The 21,976-nt window shown below is 56.3% G+C and overlaps 1 protein-coding gene across 1 annotated transcript in view; it reads left to right on the top strand.

Annotated features, from left to right (window-relative positions):
- The window catches only part of LOC147659358 (trypsin-like), a 78,329-nt gene extending 61,729 nt beyond the window's left edge, over positions 1 to 16,600 (top strand). Inside the window, exons 5-7 of the mRNA XM_086951805.1 lie at positions 14,761 to 15,175; positions 15,263 to 15,602; positions 15,730 to 16,600. Of these exons, the coding sequence (XP_086807931.1) occupies positions 14,761 to 14,910 (150 nt within the window). The 3' untranslated portion in view covers positions 14,911 to 15,175; positions 15,263 to 15,602; positions 15,730 to 16,600. The remainder of the gene's footprint in view (positions 1 to 14,760; positions 15,176 to 15,262; positions 15,603 to 15,729) is intronic.
- The last annotated feature ends 5,376 nt before the right edge of the window (positions 16,601 to 21,976 follow it).

Here is a 21,976-nt window from a genome sequence, read left to right as displayed (position 1 = left end):
TGGCCCTCTCCCAGCGGTCTGCTTCCAGTGCAAGCTCCCATGGTTCAGACAATCCACACCCCATCAGGTGTTGTTGCAACCCTGGGGGACAACAACTGAGCATCTGCTCTCTGAGAAACACATCGAACAATATGTCCCAATCACATTTCGTGGGCTCCTGTACCCAATCGCACAGGGCTTCACAACAGTCCTCCTCAAATTCCTCCCACGACTGGTGAGGCAGCTTCCTACTGCCCCTGAATTTCAACCTTTTCTCCTCCTCTGGAGAACCAGGAACCATACTCTGGGAACTGGGAGTGGGACTGTCAACATCAACACTCAAAAAGCTGCCACCACTGGACTCCACCCTCCCTGGGGGATCCAGAAAATTAGGACTGCGGTCAGGGGATAACCTACACTCTAGGGCTATCTTCTCCCTGGCCCAGGCTCTCTCAGCCTCTGCAATCCGCTCATTCACACCCAGCTGCGCCATCTTCCAGGCATACTCTAACCTGAGCTTCTCCATGGCCAACTGGTGCTCCCTCTCTTCTCTCCTATCCATCCACTCCTCTGGGGACAGGGAAAGGGATGGGGTGCTACATCTGACACTGGACCCAGCAAGGGACTCCCTATCTAGGGGGTACTCGCTCTCTGCTGGCGCCCATCCACTGTCAACCTCACTCTCCACATCAGACTCTTCAGGGCTCCCCTCAGACCCACCACCCTCATGGTGTGCGGTCCGGGCCCTCTCCCTCTCACTGTGCTCACGCTCCCAGTCACTCTTCTACCACAGGATCATGTTATCCCTAAGCTTGGACTGGGTGTCTGACTCACTCACTGGGATGTCTCTCTCCTTACATAACCGTACCAACTCATGCACACTGTACTTAAACAGGCCACACAGGTTAAAAGGAGATTCCATCTTGACAGGATGCTCACAGACACGTGCAACACAAGGGAACTAGCAATCTGAAGTAAAGTACACAATTCCAAAACTTCCACTCTCCTTAAAAAAGAACTCACTCATGCGTCCAGGAAAACACACCATTCATCCACGCACACCCTCCCCTCGGATCGGTAAGGCAGTTTCTACCACCCCTGACTTCTCAACCTGACCACATGTGACACAGGTACCAAACTCTGGAAGCAGGGCGGGGGACAAATGTACTGAACACAATTATCAAATGACACTCTTCAGGAGAAGCAATAATGGAACTTCACCAAAACACAATAATCCCCAAAAATGTGGTCATCTAAAATGCAGAGCTTTGTAGTGGCCAGTTGCTACTGTGGTACAACGCAAACACAAATTCTTATCCTCACCGCTTGCCGCCAATGTTAGACCCGGGACCCTGGCCGGCCAAGACTCGCGTCGAGGTCAGTCAGGAATCGCCAGTTCTAGGTGTCAGGGCAAGGGAGTTACACGCCAAGATAACCCCTCACTCGCCCTCTAGGTAACGTGGCGCGAGCAGTCAAGGCTAAACTTGGAGGCGATGTAAGTTAAGTATTTGCGCACGCACCCCAGCAACAACACCCAAGGCCCACCACAAAGAAACACTCCACACAAGGTTATGTAAAAATAGCATTTGTATTGTAAAAATATACATCAGATAAAACACACATCTTATTACACTGTGCCAATCAGGCACGGGCGGAATTTACAAGGGATATTTGTACAGGACAGGGCCACTTGAACCACTGTCAAGGGTATCAACACTTTTAGCAGCAATACTTTCAGCACTTTAGCAATACCTCCAGTAATAAAGCAATACTTTCAGTAATAGCACTCTAGCAATACCTTCAGTAATAAAGCAATACTTTCAGTAATAGCGCTTTAGCAATACCTCCAGTAATAAAGCAATACTTTCAGTAATAGCACTCTAGCAATACCTTCAGTAATAAAGCAATACTTTCAGTAATAGCATACAACTAGTAATTACTGGTAACAGGGCCTCCCTAGCACCACCTGTACCTAGGGAGAAAACAACCACCTACACGTCACACTACCTGTAGGGGTGCAAAAGCAACACACATGATGTCGTAGCATTCAGAGGTGTAAAAGGACAAAGAGAACACATGATGAATAATCTACCCATTCAGAGGTGTAAGCAAAACACATGATGCCGTAACATTCAGAGGTGTAAAAGTCACTAACTATCTCCCCAAACTCACCAGTCACCACCTGTGACTTGTCCCGGTGTCCCAATGTCAGGGCCTAAACGTGGCAGTTGTCCACTAAGTGCTGGACAACTGGAGCAGGGAAAGTTAGCACAAAGTTGGAGCCTCTCTGGGCTCAAGGAACCACCACTGTGGCACTGGTGAGCCTCTCTTAGGCTCTCTCACCAGTAAGGGGGGGGGCTGCTGAGCCTCTCAGGACTCCAGCAACAAAAAGGTACAGCCTCGCTGGGCTGGGGGGTCCCTCGCTCTGGGGACCCAAAGCAAGAATGCTGGCCAAGAGCCTCGCGGGGCTCTAAATCAACTGGTGCCCCCGGGGCACCTCGTGGCTCCAAAACGTGGAGCTGCTCCCTGAGCCCTCAGGCTCGAAACACACGGGCGCTTCTCTTGGGGAGTCCCCCCTCTGGGGACTCGAAGTGAGCGTGGGGCGCTCAGAGCCTCTCAGGGCTCGTGAAGTAAAGAAATGCCCCCGGAGCCCTCAGGCTCCAACAACACATAGGCGCGAGGTCGCGCTACAGAGAGGGGGCGGGGCGGACACCGGCAATGTGTCCCGACGCTCCCCCCCTCCTCTGCAGGCACCTACCGGTCTGGCGCTGGGCTTTCCAGCGGCGGCGGGTCTCTCCCGCTGGTCCCGGGGCTCTCCTCTCCTCTCGGGGAGCCTCGGCAGGCTCTCTCGCGGCTCGGCGGGGGAGGCGGGACTTCCGGTCGGCCTTTCCGGGGCTGCACTCTGATTGGCCAGCCGGCCCAGTGCTTCCGGGTCGTCGCGGGCAGCGCGGCGGCCCGTTTTAGGCAGGCAGGCGGCTTCCCAGGATCCGAGGAGTGGGCTCCCTCGTGAATCCAACAAATCGGCACTTGGGCAAAATAATACGGCAATGAGCGGGGTGGCACCCGCGCCGTCCAACCACCACACGGGGCGATCGGAGGCCGGGTGGGCACCGGCCTCTACAGACCACAGCGCTCCCAAGCGCTGCAGGCAAAAATAAGCGCTCGTAAGCGCTAAACAGCAGCAAAAAGCGCTCCCGGGCGCTGGGGGTAAAATCCAGCGTTTCCAAGCGCTAGGCAGGCGATCTCAGCGCTCCTAGCGCTGAAGGGCAGAGAGCAGCGCTCTCAGGCTGCAGGCAGGAGTCCTCAGTGCTCCCCAGCACTGGAGGACAGGACAGGGCTCCAGCAGGGCTGGAGGCAGGCAGGGGGGCAAGGCTGGGCCAGAGCCAGCACACTGGGTCTCCAGGCAGGGAGACTCCCCAAGTGGCGGTCCTTCTGGCCCCAGCAGCGGCACAAGCCCCCTCTGGCAGGATTCCAAAAGAAGAACATTTTCAGTGGGGACACAGCCCCTTCTTATACCAACAAATCCTTTGTTACAATGTGCAGGGTGGGGGGAAAACCAGTCGCAGCTGGTTCTGGAGCACTCTTGATGGCCCAACCACCCATTCCTTTCACTGGGGAGGCTAGGGTCATTAGACACACCACAGGGGGGCGGAGCCAGCATTGTGTGGGGAAAACCCAGCCCATCCAGGACACAGGTACACTCCTCCCACACATCACTCATGCTAATCTCCCACTCACCACCGGGCAGACCCATCCAGACTTCCTGGAGCCTGGCATGCCAGCCAGCTCCAGCCAATCACGCTCCAGCACCCTCACTGCACACATATCTCAATGTCCAGAAGTAGCACTTCCCAACTAGACACACACATGCCGCAGACACCATCTTGCAGCATTCACTCTCACGAGTTCAGGCATACCAAACTCGAGCCTGCACTCCCCACGCATCAGGAACTACTAGGGACACACACATTCCCCATGCATTCCTATGGGAGGGCAGGCCAGCCATACTACACGCACGCACTTTCACTCTGGGACTCAGGGAAAAGTGCGCAGAGACCCACAAATCACTAGCACAGGGTCACAAATAAGGCAAAAAGTCTAGGGGTGAACCTGCCCTGCGGGCCAAGTCCAACAGGTAGTCAGAAGGGCGCGTTTACAAAACAGGTCAGCGGTGTTTGCTCGGCGGAGCGCTGCCCAAGCCCTCCCCTGGCCGGTGAATGGTGGACGCGGGGAGGGGCGCCCCATTGGTGTCGGCTGGAGCTCGCCGGGTGGGACTAAGGCGCTGCCCCGCCCATGCTCCCCTGCGGGTCACGCGGTCAGCGGCTGTCATTACATCGCAAGACGGTTCAACGACGTGCTCTAGGGGGCACGCTGGGCTTCGGAATAGTATTAATTACTATTCCTACTTAAGTGTATGCATCAGCAGGGAAGGTGTTGGATTTAAAATCAAACACATTCCCTGGTGTTGCGCGCCTCCTAGAGCAAGTCGTTGCAACGACTTGCAGTGTAATGACACACGTAGTAACAACGCAGTTGTTGTAACAACCGCATTGTAAATTACTGCGTTGTGTGTGTTGCGTGGTAAACGTTGTTCCCCTCTTTTATAGTGCCGAGAGATTATGCACCTGTGTTGTTGGACTTGGCTACCATGGGGTCAGGAGATGCAGGAGCTTCCAACAGAGCAGAATGGGGTGGGATGGGCCTGGTGATGGCACCTCGGAGGGAACAAAGGAGGCGGGGAGGACGTGCCATGAATATATGGCACTATATTGCAATGTTGTCAAATTAATATGATCGGAATATTGAAGAACCGAGATTCTGCTGGGGCCATCTTTGACATTCTGGGTCTTTAACCCCTCCCCTGCTGGTGACGGAACCGCTCCGTCATCAGCCGCGGTCACGCTGTGCTGATGACGAAGTGGTTCCATCACGGCCTGCTCGGCATGCCTGCGTGGCGCGGATTCCGGGCCTTCGCTGAGCGTTCCATTAAGCGGACGGGACGTGATGGAACCGCTCCGTCATGAGCACAGCGCGACCGCGGCTGGTGACGGAGTGGTTCCGTCACCAGCGTGTGAGCGCCGCGCGGCCCCCACCCGCCCCCTTAGCGCTGCGGCGGAATAGCCGCCGCAGCGAAGGGGTTAAAGCACTATAGGGCTTGTGGGGATGACCCGTGGAAACACAGGTCTATGTCCCTGCTGTAGATGAGCGTACGTAAGCAGGTGGGTGTGAATTAGGGCAGAGCGGAACTCCACAAAATTCCACTGAGTTTTTATGCAACCCTGCGGAATACCGCATAGTGCAACTCTGCAAGCTCCGCCCGCCCCTGGTGAGGAGGACCAGAGTGACGGCCTTTCTGGTGTTGGTTGGGATCCATCTGAAGATTCTGCAGAGTATGCAAAAGGCGTGGAAGCAGGAAGCGGTGACTGCATTGATTTATTCTTTCATGGTCAGTTTGCTGACGATGATGATGCCGAGGTTGCGTGCTTGTCGGGGTTGCGTGCTTGGTCGTTCCCTGTGGGTGTAGGTTCCAGTTCTATACGGCACCAGCTGTGGTCTTAAGTAAAGGTGTTTTTCCCAAAGAACAGAACTTTAGTTTTTTGGGAGTTGAGTTGGAGGCAGTTGTCTCTCATTCATTTGGCTACGTTGGTCCTACCTCTACACCTAACCATTATATTAACCCTAACCCTGTCCCTAATTCTAATCCTAAAGGTTATCCTGACCATCACTCTATCCCAAATATTAACCCCAGCTCTCATTCTAACCCGAGGCCTCATCCCAGCTCTAAACCGGCCACAATGACAGCCATGTTTATAAGACTCACGATGCTGAGTTGTGTCATCGAGGCTCATAGAGAGCGTCTCAAACCAAAGGGTCGCTTGACACTGAATCTGGCACCGGTGGCCCGGCCTGAGCGAGCAGGGCCAGCATCCCTGGGTCACGTGTGACACCCGTGAGCACACGGCTACTATAGCACGCATGTGCACACTGAGTAGACATACATGGCCTGATGACGTCAGGCAGAGCCTCACCTTCACCTAGTGAACGACAGCAAGCCACTGTCCTGGGCGGGTCTTAAGCATCAATGTAAATAGATGACGGTGCTAGTTTTAGAGCAGTAATCGATTCCAGTCCGCTGACCCTCATGGCTCCCCGTGCGGTGGAGCGAGGGCTGTGCACTCCCATTGCTAGCGGCATCCATTGGTGCCAGTACAGCAAACTCGAACCCCTCCCCTGGCAGGCATTTTGATTATTGGTGATGTCATGGTATGTCTTCTCATGACTGGGAAACGTCATCATGGTGCGTCCCCAGCTGGTGGTCCCTCTGGTAGCTCTTCTTCTGGTATCCACTGGGAAACGTCATCATGGTGCGTCCCCAGCTGGCGGTCCCTCTGGTGGGTCTTCTTCTGGTATCCACTGGGAAACGTCATCATGGTGCATCCCCAGCTGGTGGTCCCTCTGGTGGGTCTTCTTCTGGTATCCACTGGGAAACGTCATCATGGTGCGTCCCCAGCTGGTGGTCCCTCTGGTGGGTCTTCTTCTGGTATCCACTGGGAGACATCATCAAGGTGGGTTCGCAGCTGGTGGTCCCTCTGGTGGTGGGTCTTCTTCTGGTATCCACTGGGAAACGTCATCATGGTGCGTCCCCAGCTGGTGGTCCCTCTGGTGGGTCTTCTTCTGGTATCCACTGGGAAACGTCATCATGGTGCGTCCCCAGCTGGTGGTCCCTCTGGTGGGTCTTCTTCTGGTCTCCACTGGGAAACGTCATCATGGTGCGTCCCCAGCTGGTGGTCCCTCTGGCGGGTCTTCTTCTGGTATCCACTGGGAAACGTCATCATGGTGCGTCCCCAGCTGGTGGTCCCTCTGGTGGGTCTTCTGGTATCCACTGGGAAACGTTATCATGGTGCGTCCCCAGCTGGTGGTCCCTCTGGTGGGTCTTCTTCTGGTATCCACTGGGAAACGTCATCATGGTGCGTCCCCAGCTGGTGGTCCCTCTGGTGGGTCTTCTTCTGGTATCCACTGGGAAACGTCATCATGGTGCGTCCCCAGCTGGTGGTCCCTCTGGTGGGTCTTGTTCTGGTATCCACTGGGAAACGTCATCATGGTGCGTCCCCAGCTGGTGGTCCCTCTGGTGGGTCTTCTTCTGGTATCCACTAGGAAACGTCATCAAGGTGCGTCCCCAGCTGGTGGTCCCTCTGGTGGGTCTTCTTCTGGTCTCCACTGGGAAATGTCATCAAGGTGGGTCCTCAGCTGATATTTCTTCTGAAAAACCTTGATATATTATGGCATTTTGACGTAAGTTCTCTGACGGTAGATACCTCAGTGGGAGACTTCTCACGGAAGGATATATCTTGACAGCCCCTCCCACCCTTGGGCCCCTCTCTGCCCCCCCCCCCCCAAACAGCAGAGTCCTTCTCTGTCCGACACTCCCAGAGCACCCCTTATTTAAAGATCCCTTCCCCCAGCCCTGATGCCCCCCAGCTCTGATGCCCAGAGCTCTGATGCTCCCCAGCTCCGATGCCTCCCAGCTCTGATGCCCCCCAGCTCCGATGCCCCCCAGCTCTGATGCCCCCGAGCTCTGATGCCCCCCAGCTCTGATGCCCCCAGCTCTGATGCCCTCAGCTCTGATGCCCCCAGCTCTGATGCCCCCAGCTCTGATGCTCCCCAGCTCCGATGCCTCCCAGCTCTGATGCCCCCCAGCTATGATGCCCCCCAGCTCTGATGCCCTCAGCTCTGATGCCCCCCAGCTCTGATGCCTCCCAGCTCTGATGCCCCCGAGCTCTGATGCCCCCAGCTCTGATGCCTCCAGCTCTGATGCCCCCAGCTCTGATGCCCCAGCTCTGATGCCCCCCAGCTCTGATGCCCAAAGCTATGATGCCCCCAGCTATGATGACCCCCAGCTCTGATTCCCCCAGCTCTGATGCCCCCCAGCTCTGATGCCCCCCAGCTCTGATGCCCCCAGCTCTGATGCCTCCAGCTCTGATGCCCCCAGCTCTGATGCCTCCAGCTCTGATGCCCCCACTCTGATGCCCCCAGCTCTGATGCCCCCAGCTCTAATGCCCCCAGCTATGATGCCCCCAGCTCAGATGCCTCCCAGCTCTGATGCCCCCCAGCTCTGATGCCCCCAGCTTTGATGCCCCCGAGCTCTGATGCCCCCAGCTCTGATGCCTCCAGCTCTGATGCCCCCAGCTCTGATGCCCCCAGCTCTGATGCCCCCCAGCTCTGATGCCCAAAGCTATGATGCCCCCAGCTATGATGACCCCCAGCTCTGATTCCCCCAGCTCTGATGCCCCCCAGCTCTGATGCCCCCCAGCTCTGATGCCCCCCAGCTCTGATGCCCAAAGCTATGATGCCCCCAGCTATGATGACCCCCAGCTCTGATGACCCCAGATCTGATGCCCCCAGCTCTGATTCCCCCCAGATCTGATGCCCCCAGCTCTGATTCCCCCCAGATCTGATGCCCCCAGCTCTGATGCCCCCCAGCTCTGATGCCCCCAGCTCTGATGCCTCCAGCTCTGATGCCCCCAGCTCTGATGCCTCCAGCTCTGATGCCCCCAGCTCTGATGCCTCCAGCTCTGATGCCCCCAGCTCTGATGCCCCCAGCTCTGATGCCTCCAGCTCTGATGCCTCCAGCTCTGATGCCCCCAGCTCTGATACCCCCAGCTCTGATGCCCCCAGCTCTGATGCCCCCCATCTCTGATGCCCCCAGCTCTGATGCCCCCCAGCTCTGATGCCCCCCAGCTCTGATGCCCCCCAGCTCTGATGCCCCCAGCTCTGATGCCCAAAGCTATGATGCCCCTAGCTCTGATGCCCCCAGCTCTGATGCCTCCAGCTCTGATTCCCCCCAGATCTGATGACCCCAGCTCAGATGCCCTCAGCTCAGATGCCCCCAGCTCTGATGCCCCCCAGCCCTGATGCCCCCAGCTCTGATGCCCCCCAGCTCTGATGCCTCCAGCTCTGATGCCCCCAGCTCCCCCAGCTCTGATACCCCCAGCTCTGATGCCCCCAGCTCTGATGCCCCCAGCTCAGATATCCCCAGCTCTGATGTGGCATCAGAGCTGGGGACATCAGAGCTCGGGGGCATCAGAGCTGGGGGGCATCAGAGCTGGAGGGCATCAGAGCTGGGGGCATCTGAGCTGAGGGCATCAGAGCTGGGGGGCATCATAGCTGGGGGCTCTGATGCCCAAAGCTATGATGCCCCCAGCTATGATGACCCCCAGCTCTGATTCCCCCAGCTCTGATGCCCCCCAGCTCTGATGCCCCCCAGCTCTGATGCCCCCAGCTCTGATGCCTCCAGCTCTGATGCCCCCAGCTCTGATGCCTCCAGCTCTGATGCCCCCACTCTGATGCCCCCAGCTCTGATGCCCCCAGCTCTAATGCCCCCAGCTATGATGCCCCCAGCTCAGATGCCTCCCAGCTCTGATGCCCCCCAGCTCTGATGCCCCCAGCTTTGATGCCCCCGAGCTCTGATGCCCCCAGCTCTGATGCCTCCAGCTCTGATGCCCCCAGCTCTGATGCCCCCAGCTCTGATGCCCCCCAGCTCTGATGCCCAAAGCTATGATGCCCCCAGCTATGATGACCCCCAGCTCTGATTCCCCCAGCTCTGATGCCCCCCAGCTCTGATGCCCCCCAGCTCTGATGCCCCCCAGCTCTGATGCCCAAAGCTATGATGCCCCAGCTATGATGACCCCCAGCTCTGATGACCCCAGATCTGATGCCCCCAGCTCTGATTCCCCCCAGATCTGATGCCCCCAGCTCTGATTCCCCCCAGATCTGATGCCCCCAGCTCTGGTGCCCCCCAGCTCTGATGCCCCCAGCTCTGATGCCTCCAGCTCTGATGCCCCCAGCTCTGATACCCCCAGCTCTGATGCCCCCAGCCCTGATGCCCCCACCACTGATGCCCCCAGCTCTGATGCCCCCTGAGCCCTGATGCCCCTAGCTCTGATGCCCCCAGCTCTGATGCCCCCTGAGCCCTGATGCCCCTAGCTCTGATGCCCCCAGCTCTGATGCCCCCAGCTCTGATGCCCTCAGCTCAGATGCCCCCAGCTCTGATGCCCCCAGCTCTGATGCCCCCAGCTCTGATGCCCTCAGCTCAGATGCCCCCAGCTCTGATGCCCTCCAGCTCTGATGCCCCCAGCTCTGATGCCCCCGAGCTCTGATGTCCCCAGCTCTGATGCCCTCAGATCTGATGCCCCCCAGCTCTGATGACCCCAGATCTGATGCCCCCCAGCTCTGATGACCCCCAGCTCAGATGCCCTCAGCTCAGATGCCCCCAGCTCTGATGCCCCCCAGCTCTGATGACCCCAGCTCAGATGCCCCCAGCTCAGATGCCCTCAGCTCAGATGCCCCCAGCTCTGATGCCCCCCAGCTCTGATGACCCCAGCTCAGATGCCCCCAGCTCAGATGCCCTCAGCTCAGATGCCCCCAGCTCTGATGCCCCCCAGCTCTGATGACCCCAGCTCAGATGCCCCCAGCTCAGATGCCCTCAGCTCAGATGCCCCCAGCTCTGATGCCCCCCAGCTCTGATGACCCCAGCTCAGATGCCCCCAGCTCTGATGCCCCCCAGCTCTGATGCCCCCAGCTCTGATGCCCCCAGCTCTGATGCCCCCAGCTCTGATGCCCCCAGCTCTGATGCCCCCCCGCTCTGATGCCCCCAGCTCTGATGCCCCCAGCTCTGATGCCTCCAGCTCTGATGACCCCAGCTCTGATGCCCCCCAGCCCTGATGCCCCCAGCCCTGATGACCCCAGCTCTGATGCCCCCAGCTCAGATGCCCTCAGCTCAGATGCCCCCAGCTCTGATGCCCCCCAGCTCTGATGACCCCAGCTCTGATGCCCCCAGCTCTGATGCCCCCCAGCTCTGATGCCCTCAGCTCTGATGCCCCCCATCTCTGATGCCCCCAGCTCTGATGCCCCAGCTCTGATGCCCCCTGCTCTGATGCCCTCAGCTCTGATGCCCCCCAGCTCTGATGCCCAAAGCTATGATGCCCCCATCTCTGATGCCCCCAGCTCTGATGCCCCTAGCTTTGATGCCCCCCAGCTCTGATGCCCCCAGGTCTGATGACCCCAGCTCTGATGCCCCCCAGCCCTGATGCCCCCAGCTCTGATGCCCCCAGCTCTGATGCCCCCAGCTCTGATGCCCCCACCACTGATGCCCCCAGCTCTGATGCCTCCAGCTCTGATGCCCCCTGAGCCCTGATGCCCCCAGCTCTGATGCCTCCAGCTCTGATGCCCCCAGCTCTGATGCCCTCAGCTCAGATGCCCCCTGCTCTGATGCCCTCCAGCTCTGATGCCCCCAGCTCTGATGCCCCCAGCTCTGATGCCCCCAGCTCTGATGCCCCCAGCTCTGATGCCCTCAGCTCAGATGACCCCGAGCTCTGATGCCCTCAGCTCAGATGACCCCGAGCTCTGATGCCCCCAGCTCTGATGCCCCCAGCTCTGATGCCCCCTGAGCCCTGATGCCCCCAGCTCTGATGCCCCCAGCTCTGATGCCCTCAGCTCAGATGCCCCCAGCTCTGATGCCCTCAGCTCAGATGCCCCCAGCTCTGATGCCCTCAGCTCAGATGACCCCGAGCTCTGATGCCCTCAGCTCAGATGCCCCCAGCTCTGATGCCCTCAGCTCAGATGCCCCCAGCTCTGATGCCCTCAGCTCAGATGCCCCCAGCTCTGATGCCCTCAGCTCAGATGACCCCGAGCTCTGATGCCCTCAGCTCAGATGCCCCCAGCTCTGATGCCCTCAGCTCAGATGCCCCCAGCTCTGATGCCCTCAGCTCAGATGCCCCCAGCTCTGATGCCCTCAGCTCAGATGCCCCCAGCTCTGATGCCCCCAGCTCTGATGCCCTCAGCTCAGATGCCCCCAGCTCTGATGCCCCCAGCTCTGATGCCCTCAGCTCAGATGCCCCCAGCTTTGATGCCCTCAGCTCAGATGCCCCCAGCTCTGATGCCCCCAGCTCTGATGCCCTCAGCTCAGATGACCCCGAGCTCTGATGCCCTCAGCTCTGATGCCCCCAGGTCTGATGCCCCCAGCTCTGATGCCCCTAGCTCTGATGCCCCCAGCTCAGATGCCACCAGCTCTGATGCCCCCAGCTCTGATGCCCCCAGCTATGATGCCCCCTGAGCCCTGATGCCCCTAGCTCTGATGACCCCGAGCTCTGATGCCCCCAGCTCTGATGCCCCCGAGCTCTGATGCCCCCAGCTCTGATGCCCCCAGCTCTGATGCCCTCAGCTCTGATGCCCCCGAGCTCTGATGCCCCCAGCTCTGATGCCCCCAGCTCTGATGCCCTCAGCTCTGATGGCTCTGATGCCCCCCAGCTCTGATGCCCCCCAGCTCTGATGCCCCCAGCTCTGATGCCCCCCAGCTCTGATGCCCCCAGCTCTGATGCCCCCCAGCTCTGATGCCCCCAGCTCTGATGCCCCCAGCTCTGATGCCCCCAGCTCTGATGCCCTCCAGCTCTGATGCCCCCCAGCTCTGATGCCCCCCAGCTCTGATGCCCCCAGCTCTGATGCCCCCAGCTCTGATGCCCTCCAGCTCTGATGCCCCCCAGCTCCGATGCCCCCCAGCTCTGATGCCCCCAGCTCTGATGCCCCCGAGCTCTGATGCCCCCAGCTCTGATGCCCCCAGCTCTGATGCCTCCCAGCTCTGATGCCCCCCAGCTCTGATGCCCCCCAGCTCTGATGCCCCCAGCTCTGATGCCCCCAGCTCTGATGCCCTCCAGCTCTGATGCCCCCCAGCTCCGATGCCCCCCAGCTCTGATGCCCCCAGCTCTGATGCCCCCAGCTCAGATGCCCCCAGCTCAGATGCCCTCAGCTCAGATGCCCCCAGCTCTGATGCCCCCCAGCTCTGATGACCCCAGCTCAGATGCCCCCAGCTCTGATGCCCCCAGCTCTGATGCCCCCAGCTCTGATGCCCCCAGGTCTGATGACCCCAGCTCTGATGCACCCCAGCCCTGATGCCCCCAGCCCTGATGACCCCAGCTCTGATGCCCCCAGCTCAGATGCCCTCAGCTCAGATGCCCCCCAGCTCTGATGACCCCAGCTCTGATGCCCCCAGCTCTGATGCCCCCCAGCTCTGATGCCCTCAGCTCTGATGCCCCCCATCTCTGATGCCCCCAGCTCTGATGCCCCAGCTCTGATGCCCCCTGCTCTGATGCCCTCAGCTCTGATGCCCCCCAGCTCTGATGCCCAAAGCTATGATGCCCCCATCTCTGATGCCCCCAGCTCTGATGCCCCTAGCTTTGATGCCCCCCAGCTCTGATGCCCCCAGGTCTGATGACCCCAGCTCTGATGCCCCCCAGCCCTGATGCCCCCAGCTCTGATGCCCCCAGCTCTGATGCCCCAAGCTCTGATGCCCCCACCACTGATGCCCCCAGCTCTGATGCCCCCCAGCTCTGATGCCTCCCAGCTCTGATGCCCCCAGCTCTGATGCCCCCCAGCCCTGATGCCCCCAGCTCTGATGCCCCCAGCTCTGATGCCCCCAGCTCTGATGCCCTCAGCTCAGATGCCCCCAGCTCTGATGCCCCCAGCTCTGATGCCCCTAGCTTTGATGCCCCCCAGCTCTGATGCCCCCAGGTCTGATGACCCCAGCTCTGATGCCCCCCAGCCCTGATGCCCCCAGCTCTGATGCCCCCAGCTCTGATGCCCCCCAGCTCTGATGCCCCCAGCTCTGATGCCCCCACCACTGATGCCCCCAGCTCTGATGCCCCCCAGCCCTGATGCCCCCCAGCTCTGATGCCCCCAGCTCTGATGCCTCCAGCTCTGATGCCCCCTGAGCCCTGATGCCCCCAGCTCTGATGCCCTCAGCTCAGACGCCCCCAGCTCTGATGCCCTCAGCTCAGATGACCCCGAGCTCTGATGCCCTCAGCTCTGATGCCCCCAGGTCTGATGCCCCCAGCTCTGATGCCCCTAGCTCTGATGCCCTCAGCTCTGATGCCGCCGAGCTCTGATGACCCCCAGCCCTGATGCCCCCCAGCTCTGATGCCCCCAGCTCTGATGCCCCCAGCTCTGATGCCCCCAGCTCTGATGCCCTCAGCTCTGATGCCCCCCATCTCTGATGCCCCCAGCTCTGATGCCCCCTGAGCCCTGATGCCCCTAGCTCTGATGACCCCGAGCTCTGATGCCCCCAGCTCTGATCCCCCCGAGCTCTGATGCCCCCAGCTCTGATGCCCCCCAGCTCTGATGCCCCCAGCTCTGATGCCCTCCAGCTCTGATGCCCCCAGCTCTGATGCCCCCAGCTCTGATGCCCCCTGAGCCCTGATGCCCCTAGCTCTGATGACCCCCAGCTCTGATGCCCCCAGCTCTGATGCCCCCCAGCTCTGATGCCCCCTGAGCCCTGATGCCCCCAGCTCTGATTCCCCCGAGCTCTGATGCCCCCAGCTCTGATGCCCCCCAGCTCTGATGCCCCCCAGCTCTGATGACCCCAGCTCTGATGCCCCCAGCTCTGATGCCCCCAGCTCTGATGCCCCCAGCTCTGATGCCCTCCAGCTTTGATGCCCCTAGCTCTGATTCCCCCGAGCTCTGATGCCCCCAGCTCTGATGCCCCCCAGCTCTGATGCCCCAGCTCTGATGCCCCCAGCTCTGATGCCCCCAGCTCTGATGCCCTCCAGCTTTGATGCCCCCAGCTCTGATGCCCCCAGCTCTGATGCCCTCCAGCTTTGATGCCCCCAGCTCTGATGCCCTCCAGCTCTGATGCCCCCCAGCTCTGATGCCCCCGTCCCTCCCTCGCTCCCTAGCCCTATCCCCCCACACTTCACGCCCTCCTGACCCCCCTCTCTTATCTCTCCCCTGCAGGGTGACTCGGGGGGACCCCTGGTCTGTGAGGGGGCGCTGATGGGGGTCGTCTCCTGGGGGAGGGGCTGCGCTCAGGAGAACTCCCCCGGGGTCTACGTCAGAGTCTGCAACTACGTCGACTGGATCAATGACGTGGTGAAAAACTACTGAAGGAGCTAGCGCCTCGAGGCCGCTGCAGCGCTGCAATGAGACCTGATGGACATCCTTCTAATGATGATAATATGAAGAATGCAATCACAGGCAATCTCCCACCTCCAGATCTCACACACGCCCACTCCTGACTGCAGTGGAGTCTCACTCACTGCACTCTTCAGAGCTCACATACACCAGTGGAGTCTCACTCACTGCACTCTTCAGACCTCACACACACCAGTGGAGTCTCACTCACTGCACTCTTCAGAGCTCACTCACACCAGTGGAGTCTCACTCACTGCACCCTTCAGACCTCACACACATGTGTGGAGTCTCACTCACTGCACTCTTCAGACCTCACACACACCAGTGGAGTCTCACTCACTGCACTCTTCAGACCTCACACACACCAGTGGAGTCTCACTCACTGCACTCTTCAGACCTCACTCACACCAGTGGAGTCTCACTCACTGCACTCTTCAGACCTCACACACACCAGTGGAGTCTCACTCACTGCACTCTTCAGACCTCACACACACCAGTGGAGTCTCACTCACTGAACCCTTCAGAGCTCACACACATCAGTGGAGTCTCACTCACTGAACCCTTCAGAGCTCACACACGTGTGGAGTCTACTCACTGCACTCTTCAGACCTCACACACACCAGTGGAGTCTCACTCACTGCACTCTTCAGACCTCACACACACCAGTGGAGTCTCACTCACTGAACCCTTCAGAGCTCACACACATCAGTGGAGTCTCACTCACTGAACCCTTCAGAGCTCACACACGTGTGGAGTCTACTCACTGCACTCTTCAGACCTCACACACACCAGTGGAGTCTCACTCACTGCACTCTTCAGACCTCACACACACCAGTGGAGTCTCACTCACTGCACTCTTCAGTCCTCACACACACCAGTGGAGTCTCACTCACTGAACCCTTCAGAGCTCACACACACCAGTGGAGTCTCACTCACTGCACTCTTCAGACCTCACACACACCAGTGGAGTCTCACTCACTGAACCCTTCAGAGCTCACACACATGTATGGAGTCTCACTCACTGCACTCTTCAGACCTCACTCACGTCAGTGAAGTCTCACTCACTGAACCCTTCAGACCTCACACACACCAGTGGAGTCTCACTCACTGAACCCTTCAGAGCTCACACACATCAGTGGAGTCTTACTCACTGCACCCTTCAGACCTCACTCACACCAGTGGAGTCTCACTCACTGCACTCTTCAGACCTCACACACATCAGTGGAGTCTCCCTCACTGACACTCACATGGTCGGCCTCACACACACCAGTGGAGTCTCCCTCACTGCACTCTTCAGACCACACTCACTTCAGAGGAGTCTCACTCACTGCACTATTCATACCTCCCACACATCAGTGGAGTCTCCCTCACTGACACTCACACCTTCGGCCTCACACACATCTACAGAGTCTCACTCAGTTACAGCCTCACACACTTCAATGGAGCCTCAGTAACTCTCACTCCAGGAGCTTCAGACACCTCTGCAGTCTCACACACCAGGGCTGTCTCACACACTCCACACATTACTCTGTCCTCAGTCTCAGTCCACATACCCTCTGACCTCTCGACCTATGACCTCTCGAGCCTTCACCCAAAGGGTCCCCATCATGTGTTATCAGTCCCACTGGGGCTTCACCGCAAACAATAAACCGCTTCAAAAGCACCTCTGTGTCTGCCTCATGATTACTGACCTCCCTCCGCCCCCCTCCCCCAGCTGGTCTGCGCCCCTCCCCCCTGCGCCTCGTGTCCATGCTGTGGTCATGAGGTCTGCTGTGAGCGTCACCCACTGCCAGTCCATGGGTCTCTGCCCTGCGCACTTATTGCGTTATTGTCGGTGTGAGCCTCAGCCAGGCCTACCAGTGCTAGGGGTTCACCCTTCTCTGCACAAGTCCTCAGACCATAGAATAGAAGTTGGCACAGAAACTGGAATAGAAAACAAAGTATTTAATAAATCTCATGAGGTGAAACTACATTCACACAACCCCCTTTGGTAGTGTATGAAGTAGCACACTGAGCAGAAGGAACATGGTCCTTTTATACCCACACAGGGGCTCAAAAGAAGGCGGTACAAGTACAGAAGAGAAGGGTTACATACATAAAAGGTCATTCAGAAATGCACAGTCAACAAAAGGGAGGAGCTAGCAGTTTGCTAATTCCGGTAAGAATAACCTGACATTTACAAACTAGAACAGGTATATGGACAGTCACAGTCTCCTCTGCGCATGTGCAGAGTACCAGAGCCTAAATATAGTCTGTCTATAAGCAGAGTACAAAAGTAAACGACAGCAAGTTAGGACAGAGCACATGGTGAGCACATGGAAGACAAGATGGCTGCCAAATATAAGATGGCTTCAGCTAAATGCTAACCCCAATCACTCCCAAATTACAACACACGACTCTTTCAGCATTTGCTGAAGACATTCGTTCATTTGGGGTAATCTAGGTTCACATCTTGTACATCCATATTCATCATTTCACTGACCTCTTTATTTAGCATATGTTGGACTTTAATTTCTGCAACATTTCGATTGGCAGGAGTACAAGCAGTAATCCAAACGGAGCAAAGCATTGGACCACATTGTATACATACATAGCTTGTAAATAATTTCATGAGTATTGCACATAGGATGGTCAATAATTTCCAGCCCCAAGTGGCAAAGAGCGCCCAAATCCAGCTGGCAAAAGTCGAGGTGCCAGTCTCTGAGTGAATTTCAGCAGTAATCTTATGCTGTTTAGAGATTGCATCAAACACTGAAGGTGAGTGGTCAGGAATGTAGACGCAGCAACTACTACCGATGATGCGACATGCACCACCTCGATCAGCCAGAACCACATCTAAAACCATTAGGGGTGGGAGGACATCTCCGTTCTGACCACGGAATGTGCAGAGATTTGCCCCTTCTGCCTTGCATAAAGAAGGCAGAGAAACGAGGCAAATCTCCGCAGATTCGGGGGCGGAACGGAAGATGGCTGCCCACCTCCCGCCAGCCTCTCGCACGACGTATTAAATGATCATTAAAAGCTTAAAATTAAATTTAAATAAAACTTACCTTATTGCGGGCGCATCCTTGCCCATCACAGCTTCATCTGGGAACAGCACATGCGCGGGAGCCTGCGCATGTGCATTCCTTGCCATGGCCAGGCTCCTGTGCATGCGCAGTTCCAAGAAGAAGGCGCGATGGGCAAGGATGTGCCCGCAATAGGGTAAGTTTTATTTCAATTTAATTTTAGGCTTTTAATTATCATTTAATATGGCGGGCGGGAGGCGGGCGTCGCGTATCGGAAATATGCGAAGAGGCACGGAGATTGGTTCAATCTTCGTGCCTCTCCGCAAAAGTCCCTTACGCGACTTCCGCCCCCTCTAAAAACCATACGATTTTGGAGTGCTACAAACCTCGCAACTTGCAGCTATTCTGTAATGTTCCCAAGTGCCATAGCTGTCTGATTTGTAACAGCTTCTACAAAACATGTAAATCGTCTTATCTTTCTACTGTTTAATGCAGCACTCACAAAGAAAAACAAGCCCAAATTGAAGTCAACGTATTGTTGAAAGGTGGTGTCAGTCTGGTCCACCTCATCAGTACTTGTTGTCCTCTTATATCTGTTCTTAGAGATATCATTGTACAATTTAAAGTCCTTGTGATACGATGCAGGTGCCAGAAACACAGGGGGCAATAGAAAGGATACATAGCATACTCCAGACCATCCAACAGGTAGTTGGTAATATCCCTTGTTACCGCAGACAAAGTAGGTATTATGTGAGGATATGAAACTGCTGTTATTGGCACCTTCAATAGTCAGAACCAGAGTGCACTCACTTCTTCTTACTGGAATTCTCCCAATGCTGCTTATACATAAGTCTGCTTTAGCTCTAGTAACAGAAATCACAAATGGTCCATTGTTCTTAATAGTTCTCATATTTGGTAAAACATAAAGCGTAGAAATATTCTCAGGTCGATACTCCTCCCATTCCCATTTAGCCCCCTCAGCTCGCAGATTACCATCTTCATCTGGATAACACACTTTATTGAGATGATAATTAATCCGTCGTACTGTCATCTCTGCAATGTTGGCCCTTTCAGAGGCAAACAAAAGCGCAAAGCAAGCTTGGTGAGAACCATTATGCGAGAAAGGAAGAGGAATAAAAGGTGTTCCACCCTTCTTCCGGTGAGCAGGTATCATCCCACACACCCAACAGTCGGTAGTATTTGTGGCATTGTGAGTGTGATGCAATATCTGAATAAACGTATTGTTTAGGTAGGATTGTCGATACTTTTGCTCATGATATGGAGGCGTAAATTAATGATGCTCAACTGGTACTAGAGTAGTGGCTATCAGAAGCTGTCGTGCAGGAGCCACTTTCTTAAAAAACCAGGTTGTTACTGCTACAGCCACCATAGCAACAACAAATCCTACAGCACAAATGGTCTTTTTATTACAGATCTTAGAAACAGTTGATCTCTTGGCAGACATGATCCCTTTGTCGTTAAATCAATCGTTGGAGCTCTAATGTCCTAGGCAGCCATTGGTTTCTACACTGAGGTTCAAGACGGGTGTCACTAGGTAGGACTGATCACCCCCCTTGCCACATCAGCGCCGTTTCACAAACCCAGGACGGTAGCTCAACCAGTCTTTTTCAACAATGCAGATTCTTTCCGAGTTCTCAGTTGGCATCTGGATACTCCAGGGATCGTGTGGTCCGCGAAGACTTCCTCAGATTCGTCAGGTGATATGGCATGGCTTTTCTCCGTTTCCAGAATCTCTCGAGGTCTGTCAGCACAGCAGGTTCCACCAAGGTAGGCGACACTCTCTTGCAGTGTGTGCTATGGATCCAGTTCTTCCTGTTCGCCACTCAAACCGCTGTCCTAGTAGCTAGGAGGACCTGTTCCGGTCCTCGCCACCTGGGCTCCAAGCTGTTCGACCTCTCGAATACCTTTGTCATCACATGATATCCGGGCCGGAGTTCATGGGCCTCACCTGTAGACCTGTCAGGAAGAGCTTCTCAAACCTGTTGATGAATAGAAATCAAACTATCAGTTAACTGTGCTAAGTAGTCATTCATCAGAACACAAGGTACATCATGTATGGGGCGTGGCTTAAGAACTCCCCAAATGTTCATCGGAGTTTGAAATACCACCTCATATGGTGAAAGCCCAGATTGTGAATGTGGCACTGATCTAATAGAACAGAATGCCAAGGGCAACGCATCAGGCCATTTCAAAGACGTGTAACTAGCAGTTTGCTGATTCCGGTAAGAATAACCTGACATTTACAAACTAGAACTGGTGTATGGACAGTCACAGGCTCCTCTGCGCATGTACAGAGTAGCAGAGCCTAAATATAGTCTGTATAGGAGCAGAGTATAAGTGTAAACGACAGCAAGGAAGGACAGAGCACATGGTGAGCACATGGCAGACAAGATGGCTGCCGAATATAAGATGGCTTCAGCTAGATGCTAACCCCGATCGCTGCCAAATTACATCATCACTGGGCGTCCGGAGCAACGCTGAGGATCTGAGGCATTACTGAGGGTCTGATGCATTACTGAGGGTCTGATGCATTACTGAGGGTCTGAGGGATTTGGAGGGTCTGAGGCATTACTGAGGGTCTGAGGCATTAATGGGGGTCTGAGGCATTACTGAGGGTCTAAGGCATTACTGAGGGTCTCAGGCATTACTGAGGGTCTGAAGCATTACTGAGGGTCTGAGGCATTACTGAGGTACTGAGGCATTACTGAGTGTCTGAGGCATTACTGGGGGTCTGAGGCATACTGAGGGTCTGAGGTATTACTGAGGGTCTGAGGCATTACTGAGGGTCTGAGGCATTTCTGAGGGATTACTGAGGGTCTGAGGCCTTACTGAGGCATTACTGAGGGTCTGAGGCATTACTGAGGGGCTGAGGCATTACTGAGGGTCTGAGGCATTACTGAGGGTCTGAGGTACACTGGGGTCTGAGGCATTACTGAGGGACTGAGGCATTACAGAGGGACTGAGGCATTACTGAGGGACTAAGGCATTACTGAGGGGCTAAGGCATTACTGAGGGTCTCAGGCATTACTGAGGGTCTGAGGCATTACTGAGGGTCTAAGGCATTACTGAGGGTCTCAGGCATTACTGAGGGTCTGAAGCATTACTGAGGGTCTGAGGCATTACTGAGGTACTGAGGCATTACTGAGGGTCTGAGGCATTACAGGGGGTCTGAGGCATGCTGAGGGTCCGAGGCATTACTGAGGGTCTGATGCATTACTGAGGGTCTGAGGCATTCGGAGGGTCTGAGGCATTACTGAGGGTCTGAGGCATTATTGGGGGTCTGAGGCATTACCGAGGGTCTAAGGCATTACCGAGGGTCTAAGGCATTACTGAGGGTCTCAGGCATTACTGAGGGTCTGAAGCATTACTGAGGGTCTGAGGCATTACTGAGGAACTGAGGCATTACTGAGGGTCTGAGGCATTACTGGGGGTCTGAGGCATACTGAGGTTCTGAGGCATTACTGAGGGTCTGAGGCATTACTGAGGGTCTGAGGCATTACTGAGGGAGTGAGCCATTACTGAGGGTCAGAGGCATTACTGAGGGATTACTGAGTCTCTGAGGCCTTACTGAGGTACTGAGGCATTACTGAGGGTCTGAGGCATTACAGAGGGACTGAGGCATTACTGAGGGTCTGAGGCATTACTGAGGGACTGAGGCATTACTGAGGTTCTGAGGCATTACTGAGGGTCTGCGGTATACTGGGGTCTGAGGCATTACTGAGAGACTGAGGCATTACTGAGGGACTGAGGCATTACTGAGGGACTAAGGCATTACTGAGGGTCTAAGGCATTACTGAGGGTCTCAGGCATTACCGAGGGTCTAAGGCATTACTGAGGGTCTAAGGCATTACTGAGGGTCTCAGGCATTACTGAGGGTCTGAGGCATTACTGAGGTACTGAGGCATTACTGAGGGTCTGAGGCATTACTGGGGGTCTGAGGCATACTTAGGGTCTGAGGCATTACTGAGGGTCTGAGGCATTACTGAGGGTCTAAGGTATTACTGAGGGTC

This window comes from Lissotriton vulgaris, unplaced genomic scaffold (assembly GCF_964263255.1).
Source record: "Lissotriton vulgaris unplaced genomic scaffold, aLisVul1.2 SCAFFOLD_2194, whole genome shotgun sequence".
In the NCBI taxonomy this organism is placed as follows: Eukaryota; Metazoa; Chordata; class Amphibia; order Caudata; family Salamandridae; genus Lissotriton; species Lissotriton vulgaris.
Note: the sequence above shows the minus strand (reverse complement) of the source record. Positions and strands in the feature narration are given on the sequence as shown.